Source organism: Silene latifolia, chromosome 4 (assembly GCF_048544455.1).
Source record: "Silene latifolia isolate original U9 population chromosome 4, ASM4854445v1, whole genome shotgun sequence".
NCBI classification, from domain to species: domain Eukaryota; kingdom Viridiplantae; phylum Streptophyta; class Magnoliopsida; order Caryophyllales; family Caryophyllaceae; genus Silene; species Silene latifolia.
In genome coordinates this window covers 98296127-98306784 of record NC_133529.1, presented here as the reverse complement: position 1 = coordinate 98306784, position 10658 = coordinate 98296127, and the positions used below count along the sequence as shown (strand labels likewise).

Sequence of the window (10658 nt, the reverse complement as noted above, 5' to 3'; positions counted from 1 at the left end):
AATGACGCATTTATGAGGTAAAACGAGTGAAGTTGAGCACCGCCGATAAGGCATGGCAGAATACACGAGGCATGGCACGGGAAAGTAGAAGAATTAAAGATGAAAAGTGAATATTACACGAAAAGAAGCTGAGAAGACTATGTACTCGATCGAGTTTGCTTGTACTCGATCGAGTGGTGTGTACACGATCGAGTATGAGCAGGCTCGATCGAGTATCCTTACTGTTATAGACTTTTCCGATATTTCCTAAAACACGTCTTATTTGTATTATATATTCTAAACTCTTATTGGATTATTAGGTTACGCTTATTATTACTTTGAGAACTCCTAAAACACTAAGTCTTAGTCGCCTAGCATACTTTTGAGATCTAGAATTCGTTCTTCGTTAATTTGTTAAGGTACTTTAATCTTTCTTCATTAATTATTTAATCTAGTTTATGTTATTGCTTCTTTACTCTTATTGCATGTCTTTAATTATGTTTTCAATTATTATTGTTGTTGTTAATTTAGTAATATGAGTAGCTAAATCCTTTATCTAGGGTAAATGGTATCTAGGTTGATTAGAAGGGGGTTAATGAATTGATTGTTAGTAACATCGCATGAATTATCGTTTGATTATTGTTCTTATTCTAGTTACTTAATTTAGGCCTGAATTGATAATCAGTGTAGCGAATTAATACTTTCACCAACCGGGTTAGAATTAATATAGGTTGCGATAATCAGATAGGTAAAGTTTAGTTATAGCGATTGCATGTTAAACTGAATCTAAAGGGCATAACAGAATCGACCGATCTTGTGACCTTAGGTAATTTGATTGACCTTACAATTGATTAAAATACACCCCTGGATAATTGACCAAGTGAACCCGCTCCCTAGACTTCTTATATTATTGTTTTACAATCTTTACTTTATTGCAATTAGTTGTTAGCAAATAAACCAAACCAAATCTTCAAGAAAAACGGTTACTTTAAGACACTTTAAATAATAGAAAACAGAGTATTACCGCCTCCCTGTGGATTCGGTACTTGTCTTACCACTAGCTATTTGTTAGTACTGAGATAGGATTATTTTGATTAAGGTGATACGACTTTAGCCTTATCAGTGATCGTTTGCATGATTGCGATTGTGGTCTTCCATATGAGAGGAAGTGTTGATGATGGATGGGAATGGATATGGAAACACACGTATGATCATGTGGTGGATTTGACGCGGTATATGCGTGGCATGATGTCCGGAAGTGGGAATGTTGAACATGTTTGAGTCACATTACGAGTAATTTTGGCATTGATTGATTGTTTCATGGAGTCCGCATATTCGTAATTGATGTGCATACCTATGAATGTATGAGACTTGACGTGATATAGATACGTAGTAATAATCGAGTTATACCCCGTGATAGATATGTATACATATAACCAACATGAGTGAGGAGTTATTTATGGGATTATGTCAATGGAATTATAACTACATACATGAGGTTTAATTACGGATTTGTAATGAGTAAGAGAGAGTGTTGAACCTGGAACATAGTCATTTGTGGAATTTAGTAGTGAACGTATGAGAGCAAACTATGAGGTCTGATAGTTGAACTTTGGGACAAAGTTCTCTTTTAGGGGGACTGAATGTAACAATTGGGAATTTAAAGCAGGTGAGAGAGATGAGAATCATATTCATTACTACAAATCCCTTGTATTTATGACGCTTGACTATTAACGCTTTAATAGAGCGTCGACCAGATAATCATGTATACTTAGTTTTTGTTTGAGCGCAATTACTAAAAATTGAAAATTCACCAAAATTCTAACGCGCCTAGGATATTCTACCTCTAAACACATTCGTCGTTGTTCATCTTCGTCTCCCATTTTCTACAAACCATTGAACAAAACCCTAAATAATAAATGCAAAAATCTCTCAATAATAATCCAAAATTGGTGGACAATAATCGATTACTAGCAATAATTGAATCGATTTTTACCGTTATTATTGCTAGTAATCGCTTTCGTGTGCCCAGCCGCATCTGTCAATGTGTACGATTCAATATACGACTTCCTTCAACAACCACTTGAGGTTATCTTCAATATCCTTCTTTTCAATTTTGAAATTGTTTGATCAATTGATTAGAATCTTGTGAATTCTTTTGTTGCTAATGGTAACATATAGTTGATTACAATAAATTTTAGATTTAACTTGATGTAAATTCGATATTTTTTAGATTTAGATTGGTATGAGGAATTATTCGCCTCAGTCATGAATAATAGGATGAAAGGATATGAATCCAAGGTCAGTCATATTCAACTAGAGAACTTTTTCATGTACTGCTTCTTTCCGGTATGAATTTTTTGTATAAGGCTCCATCATAACTTCTGTGACCTGGTAAGATTGGCAGATACAAGCGCGACCTTTTCAGTCGGTTGAAGGGACAAGCTCATGAAATTTTGGAAATCAGGATTGGAACTGATCCTAATCTCAAATACTATGCCAGTGATGATGGTGTTCATGTTATTGGTGTCGACCCAAACAGAAAGATGGAGAAGTACACCAGGAAAGAAGTGGGAGAAGTAGGTCTCGCAAATTTCAATTTTGTTCATGTTGTACGTAATTATATATCTTCTCTATTGGCTTTGGTTGTCTTTTTAGGTTCGTAATCAGCAAATGTCACATAGTAATTTCTGGTAGAAACTCATGTTTACCTCTCTTGTTTCTTCTTGCTCACGTTTTTAGTGGATCAATTACTCATTATGGAAAGCATGGATAAGTAGATGTCATGTGAACTTGTAAAGTTAGCTCCTTTACATCCATAGGAACTCTTTCATTTTTCAGATAGTAGTTAGTGATGTCAATAGAGTGATTAATCGAGTCAAAATGGAAGTAAGTATGAGAATTGAAAACTGTAATGTGAAATGTAACAATGTCAAAGTCCTAGAATGGTTCGAAATTATTAAGAGGGTCTAGAGGTTATAATCTTCTATGGAGTATGCCTTATATTGTTTGTAATGAGATACTTTTTATCATTTTAATGAGAAGCTTACATTTTCCCAAAAAAAAAATATAGTGATTAAATTTTTTTATCGCACCAGTGTACCACACTCTCCAGATATAGTCCTTTATACCTGAACAAGCTTGTCAAGTAGTTTGCTGCTATTGTCATGTTAGTGGCTCTTATCCAAATTTTTGGAGAGGTAATGATGCTAAAGCGGTACTGTTGTATTCTCCTTTTTTTTTTTCATTTCCATTTCTACAAGTCATTTGCAATATTCTATTTTTTTCCAAATTGTTTATATAGGTTATTCCTGAACCCAACTGCTCCAGATATGGACTTGCTGTTGGTACACATTTTGCGTGGCTTGTGCGACTATTAATGATAGTCTGCTATCCAATTGCCTATCCTATAGGAAAGGTACGGGTTTGACATCTACCTTACCTAGCCCTCTTTGTAATCGTAGCGTATTCCATGTCTCTACTTTTTTTTAAGCTGACTATGATGCTTTTATGTTTCTCTAGCTTTTCTTGGAAAACTTGTTAGTGAAGTTGTATTTTAGAATTCGTCTGATGAACTTAATGTGTTAATGCTAGCCATTATGATTATTTTATGAAGAACAAATCAGAGGAATCAATAGGTTTTTTATGTTTCCTTGTCAATTGCAGCAGATATGATAAACTGTGTGTTTTTTAGCATGCTCTAACAAATAAGGATTTGGTTTGGTTTCACAAGTGAGATCTTTTCATACTAGTCTCTATACAGATATTGTTATCCTAATTCTATGTACTTGTACAGGCTAACGTCTTCTCGGGGAAAGGGACTTGTGTAGATTTTCTTTACAATTACCATTTCATCTCATCTAAGAGGGTAACATTCCATGATAAATAGTACTCCGTATGATTTATCAGCATAGTCTATAAGCATACTCCCTTATTGTAAAATGTAGTCTTCAACACGGCCAAGGTATGTTTGTTCGTTATTCCCGTATTATTTCATAGGTTATTTCTCGTGTGACTAATTTTCAACTACGATTCTTCTCTTGTCATCTAGGCTGGAGTTCAAACCCCAAATTGTGCAAGTGTGATACATTTGACAACAAACCTTCATTTATCATTTGGATTGAGCTCCTCCTTTTGTTTTCAAATGTGTGAAAATATTGTTACACCTATACTTTGAATTATGTAGCAATGTTAATTATTATTTCTCCTTCCTGATTTTGCTACTTATAAGTTACAACTATAATAGTGAATTCTCAAATATTCTGCTTAAGCATTAAAACCTATTGTTAAGCGTCTGAGATTTCTATATATATATATATTTAATTTCATCTCTTATCATCCGCATTTTATAGTTATTCTATATTCTATTTTTTTTTCTAAAGCCAGGGTGCCATCTAAAGAGATTAAAAGGTTGACCAAGAAGTTAGCTGAATTAGGTCCTTTTATAAGGGAAGTACTGAAGTCCTAACATCATGTTTGATTATTGATTATCTGTTCCCTGTTTTCTTATTAGTTTAGGAATGTTAATGCAAAATTTAGCGAGCTTGGAGGCTAATATTTACCAAGACATGTCTTTTTGCTATTTTGAGGATCCTTTGTTAATTTCTGCAGCCTTTATTGGTCTCATATTAACTGAAGTCTTGTTGCATGTGAAGTATAAGTCTGCTGACTCTCAAATTAAAGGACATTTAATGGTTTGATTATGCTCTCATGGGATCCATTGAGGCACTAGGGTAATGTTTTTGTATTTTATCATAGCTACTTCTAGCAACTGAGTATCATGTTGTTTTATAGAGAGACTATACTATTATTAGGTTGGAGATTAGAAAAGAAATTAGTTCAAAAAATTATTTATGATGCATTGAGTCTTAGCTTACTATGGTGCCCAATAGATAATGTATTATGGTAGAAAATATCCACTCTTCCCACTCTTGCTTTTCCCCTTCCCATTGGTATTGAATTATGCAATGAATGTGGATTATATCACTGACTTGTAATTATACCAGGTCTTTCTACGGAGAAACTATGCATGCTGTTTCAACCAAGAAGAGAATAGATATTATCAAGTGTGCTCTACAACTTGACGTTGCTGTAACTCATGAACTGGTCAGGTATAACTCATGAAATGGTTAGGTTGCAGCTAAGCTAGTGTCCAGGAGGATAAGTAAATCTATCGAGGTCATGTGATTATTTAGTGATTTAATCTTGTGCTATCGTCATTCAGAATTACTCTCCGATGGATGTCATTCAGTTAGATCATAGATTTATCTTATTCTATTAACTTAAAAGATGTATAGTATACATACATTGTACAAATTATTTTGATTATTAATTGAAGACGTGAAGATTTTTCATTCTTGAGTCACGTGCACGATGTACTATTCATTATATTAATGGTTAATTTGTGTGACGATTTTAAGAAATCAAATTCTCAAAAGTAAAGCCCAAATTATATTGTGACGATAACAATTTGTGTCGAAAAAGGTGTCAAAAGGCATAGTTGACGACCAAATGCATCGTAAAGCCCAAATTATATTGTGACGATAAGAAGTGACAATTTGTGTCGAAAAAGGTGTCAAAAGGCATAGTTGACGACCAAATGCATCACTGAGGTTGACAGCTTGAAGTGTCATTATATATCTGTGTGACGCCTAATTCTGTCTAATCAAGTGACACATAGAAGCGTCAATAATTATTGAAGACACTTAAAAGCGTCAAAAGTGCTGACGAAAAAAGCGTCAAAAAATAATAACGGCCCAAAAATTGACGCTTTTGAAAAGCGTCAATAAAAGAAAAAGTGACGCTTTAAAGGGTCGAAAATTGCTCAAAAAAGTGTCATCAATGCAAGGGATTTGTAGTAGTGATTGGCATAATGAGAGTGATGATGACAGTAAGAACCCCGAGAGAGTACTTGAGAATCGGTGATGAGATTTGAGGAGACTTGAGGAAAGGAGAGAGTGAGGCGAAATTTGGGGACGAAGTTCATTTTAAGGGATGAAGATTGTAAAACCCCGTATTTTATAATTGTACATATTATATTATATTTCTACGAGTTATGTATGAGACGGAATAATAAAATAATATAATTAATAATAATACGTATACGTATACATGTATACACTCCCACCCACCATTATATATACCTCCTCACCTTATCCACCATCTTATCCATTCAATATCTCACAAAATCCACACAATGAGAAGAAGAGAGAAAAAGGAAAGGAAAATGGATATTTTGTCCCTCCGCCTCGAAATCGTAAGGTAATACCGTCCTAAACTTGTTTATATATTATTTAATTTATACTGTTGACCCGCCTCGACCATGACCCACCCTAGGATCATCGTTGAACAACATAGGACCACCGTTGACCGCCCAAATGGTGGTTTGACCAAGCATTTTTATAGGTTTATTGTTATTGTTATGTGACCGTCTTAAGACAGATTTATACCCCACCTTTTGTGGCTATCTTGGGTTGACCTTGGGTGGGTTATGTCGTGGGTGGAGTGGATATCACGGTGGAGGTCGTGGGTGGTGGTTAGGGTAGTTGTAGGTGGCGGAAATCAAGGGTAAAAAGGAGGGTGCCGGGCTGTTTTGGTCGTGAGTCTTTGTTGGTTGTTGTTGGTGGTTGTCGTGTTGCTGCTATGGTTGTTGTCGTGTGGGTGTTGCTGGGTGGTTGCTGGTGTCGGCAGGAGGGGGAGCCGGTGGTGGCTGGCGGCTAGGTGTTGGTGGTGTTTGGCAAGGTGGGTGTCAGGTGTGTGGTACGGTGTTGTTGTTATGGTGGTCATGTGTCGTGTTTTGGGCTGCCGTGGTTGTGGGTTGTTGGTCATGGTCCACCACGGCTGGTGGTGGTGGTCCACGGTGGCAGCGGAGGCGGTGGGTGTTGGGGTTAAGGAGGGAGTACGGGTATGAGTCGGGATTTAATTATTAAATAATGGGTACGAGTCGGGATTTGAATTTAATTATATTAAATTATGATTATATATTAATTAGATTAGTTAGTAATTAAATGTATTTAATTATTTCATTTAGGTGACGATTTTTGTGGAAGATTATTATTCTTCGGATTGCTTATGGAGTATGCTAAAAGGTAGGTTTATCGTACTCAGTTTCGATATTTGTGTTTATTTGCTAAATGAGTCATCTGTCATTAATTGCATTGAATGAGTCGGTAATTGGCGTGTTATATGGTATCTTGCATATTTGTGCTGTTTTGTATGTCGAAGGACATGGTTGGTTATTTGTTGTTGAGGAGACGTGAGGCGGTTGGGAAACCGTCTCACGCTCGGGTGGCCTCTTGGAGCTTCTCACTCCAAGAGGGATGTGCACATTAATGACTTCAGTTTGGAGGGACTACTAGTTGAGATACGGCGTCTGGTATGGGACCCGGTTGGCATCCGGGCTCAGTACGTCTGGGCGTGTCCCAATACCTGTTTGTGAGTTGTGGTGTCGTGGGGGTGTCCCTGGCACCGGTGGTTGTGGGTACGTCTGGGCGTGTCCCGGTACCGGCGTGGTGGTTGTTTGATAACATTTGATTCATATTATAGTCATGTTGCATACTCACACACTTTGAGTTGTGTCACACTTTATTTATTGAAACCGACGTTTGTGTGTCTGTGTAATTGTCACTTATTTCTGGGGTGGCCTGTGTCGATCCATATGATATTTTCGATCATATGGGGAGCAGGTTAAGTATAGATTTTGCTTGTTGACGTGATCGGGATTTGGGCCGCGCTTTGGACTCGGAGTCGAGTAGCATAGCATAGATGACATAGATGGTAGTCGACTTGTAATTTATATAGTTCACATTTATCATTTGTTTACATTTATGGTTTGTAATCACTAAACTTGTTATTTGTAATAAATGTTTCTTGATTATATCTCCGATTTACCGCCTCAGGAAACCGAGATGGTAAAATCTCCCAATTACCTTAGCCGGGTAAGAAGGGGGTGTTACACTTCATATGTCGTAAATGTTACTGTTATGATAGCTTAAAAAAAAAAAGGATTTTCAAGCAAAATTACACGTTGACTCATTTCATACATGGCTTTTTGAGTGGCATGACCCAACATTTTTCCACCGAACCAAAACATAAAAGTTATCAACTTTGTAGAGTAAGAGAAACAGAGGGAGATATTTCGGATGAGAGATTTGGCTTTGTCAAGCAATACGTAAGACGAGTATTTCTTAAACTAGCTATTCTTACATCATATCCTTATCAACCTTTATAATAAGGTATGATTTCGATATCCTTTGTCGATAAAAATAATTTTTTACCTTTATATATTATTGAAATAAGAGATTAGAAATAATTGGTTATAATAGTTTTATTATTGATTTACATCTTATGATTTTTATACTGCTCACATGTTATTTTAATTACCGTCTTATGAATGTATACTGAGATAATGGTGTTGTCGTTATAATGTATAATTAGCCAATTATAGCATTCGAGATACGATTATTGATTTGAAATGACATTATTCAGAAAACCGAAACTGTGTACACAGTAGGGGTGTTAGCTCCATATGAATTAAAGGGGCAACGTTGGCTCCAGGGACATTGGCTCCATATAAAGTAAAGGGGCGTTGGCTCCATATGAACTAAAGGAGCGTTGGCCTATGTGAAATACGTAATGTCTATCTCCTCAGTAATGGTATATCGTCATTAGTATGATGTGCAAAATGTATTATTATGAAAATGACAAAATATGTTTGGATACCATATTGGCCATGGTAAGCTTTTGTAAACTGGTAAGTTAATAAGTTATGATATCGTGCGATAGGTGTGGCAAATTCTTATCTTAATGAATAAAGAATATGACATAAGGCCAGTGGAGGTAAACGGAGTCGTACTCAGCCGGTGGTTGGCAAATCCCATTATGTTTATATTTTTTTTTCAGGTTTCTATGCTGGGAGTAAGAAGGGGTGAGTTTTGACGGTGATGACAGCTTGTTACTTTTGGTAATGAATAAAATGAAGGGTTTTTAGTACCTGTACTAAGACAAACTTGTCTCGTTTTGTAATTTAGCCTTGTATTTTCTGTAGTGAAAATACGGTAGTAACGTCTCTGAAAAATATTTTTTTTATTCTTATATCGTTTGTAAGCCTCTGCTGTTTAATAAAGTAATGGTAGTGTTTGTACACCCCTTTATTTTTATTTTTGCTATTTAAAAGTTGGGGTATTTCTTTCACGGATGGGAGCGTACTGGGTATTGTTGTTAATGTTGTATACAGGGACAGTATAAACATTTTTTGATGAAACCTGCAAGGATTGATGTTGCACTGGATCCTTAATGAAGATAAGTAGTCCAGGTTTAACTAAAACTAAATGATTGGTGGGAAGCTGCATTCTCAATTTTGAATTAGTTTCCCATATTTCTAAGTTTGCTCGTGCAACCGTATCCTTATAAACCATACCAAAAAAAACAATGTCAATTTCCGAAAAAATGATTCAAACTCAATGTGGACACGGGGGGTCCACGGGGGCGCTTGGAAAATAAGCGTTTGCATTTGTGGAGTCGCCACCAATTTATTGTGGAAAATTGGAAACCGTTCGCATACCTCGCGTCATGTCAAGACACAAAGTAGTGACACAGACACTAAGAACTCGTTACCCTTAGCATTCTATGTCTAGAATGACTCTCGTGGATGCCAATGAACACGGATGTTCAAAGAGATCTGGAGTAAGAGGTGAGGGTACTTATTAGGAAGTCCTTTTAATGAACACCTAATCCCGCCCGCCTCGATAGCGGCCTCTACTAATGATTAGGGAAATTATTCATACTCGATATGTTGTCGATTATATGCATGGAATGCAACATCCACAGGTTAACCAACATGTGAGAATTAACTAAGTCGGTGGAGATGCAATTTAGCAAACAATGTGGTCAAAGTGGATGTTAGATTGATTACATGTGAAAGATCAAGTAAATTAATCATCCAATATAACAAATAAATAAACGCAATAATGAAAATTACAATAAATTACAACGGTTTAATTGATTTACGTCAAAAATATATTTAAGACGGATAATTTGAGAAAAACAAGGAAAATAAATTAGGTTAGAAAATACGAACAGATTAAGGGTGATATTAGGATTAATAGTCGATTAATATGTAATTAAAGAATTAGGTCAAAGCAAGAACGGAAGTTCAGAGGCAGAACTCAACCCGGAACAGGCGCAGCAATGCCGCGTCTCTTGGAAGAGGCGCAGTGGTCACTGCGTCTGTTCCTGAGGTGAGTTCTGGCTGTGAAGTCAGCACTGCGAATTGTTAATATTCGTTTGTGTGTTTTAATGATTGGTTATTAATATTATACTCAGACGGAAGTGATTTAGCATATTATTTACATAGGAAATTGGTCATAAAGCGATACAAACGAATCAAAGCGAATTGAAATTAATTAAGACTAATCAGAAATTAATTACAAATTAATTTGGGTTACTTAGGTTAAACTATTGAGATGGAAACAATGCGAAAGTCGTGATAAACAGATGAAAACATATACAAAAGTCGAATTCCAGAGATTTGATATGAACGAATCAAATCTCCAAAATCGGGTTTGATTTGATGACGAAAACCCGCAAATATTGATTATAAGGGATTTAAGTCGGATTTAAGGCAATAAATTTCTAAGAACACGTGTTACAAATACTATATGCGAATGAAAGAGAAGAAA

General features: G+C 36.0%; 1 protein-coding gene and 1 long non-coding RNA gene across 6 annotated transcripts; both read left to right on the top strand.

Moving 5' to 3' along the window:
- Positions 1 to 1702: 1702 nt before the first annotated feature.
- On the top strand, positions 1703 to 5344 carry LOC141653625 (uncharacterized). Of its 5 annotated transcripts, XR_012547473.1 has the most exons (6): positions 1704 to 2067; positions 2213 to 2280; positions 2379 to 2591; positions 3284 to 3397; positions 3776 to 4712; positions 4986 to 5344. XR_012547473.1 is itself a non-coding variant. In XM_074461455.1 (5 exons), the coding sequence occupies exons 2-5, from the start codon at positions 2270 to 2272 to the stop codon at positions 3866 to 3868; spliced, it is 423 nt and encodes a 140-aa protein (XP_074317556.1). In that variant the 5' UTR covers positions 1703 to 2067; positions 2213 to 2269; the 3' UTR covers positions 3869 to 5344. The 5 variants fall into 5 exon arrangements, 4 of the variants coding, with proteins under 4 accessions (XP_074317556.1, XP_074317555.1, XP_074317557.1 ...); XM_074461455.1 differs by having other exon boundaries at positions 1703 to 2067; positions 2387 to 2591; positions 3776 to 5344; XM_074461454.1 differs by lacking the exon at positions 3776 to 4712 and having other exon boundaries at positions 1703 to 2067.
- Positions 5345 to 6145: 801 nt separating this feature from the next.
- LOC141652343 (uncharacterized) lies at positions 6146 to 9123 on the top strand. The gene is made up of 3 exons (XR_012547157.1): positions 6146 to 6240; positions 7010 to 7067; positions 8881 to 9123. It is a non-coding gene; the product is annotated as an uncharacterized LOC141652343 (long non-coding RNA).
- The last annotated feature ends 1535 nt before the right edge of the window (positions 9124 to 10658 follow it).

Bases quoted from the DNA above. Each gene is read 5' to 3' on its own strand.
- LOC141653625 (XM_074461453.1), top strand. From the start codon at position 2,248: ATGAATAATAGGATGAAAGGATATGAATCCAAG. The intron at 2,281-2,378 runs GTCAGTCATATT...TGACCTGGTAAG, and splicing joins TGAAAGGATATGAATCCAAG to ATTGGCAGATACAAGCGCGA. The intron at 2,592-3,283 runs GTACGTAATTAT...TTGTTTATATAG, and splicing joins ATTTCAATTTTGTTCATGTT to GTTATTCCTGAACCCAACTG.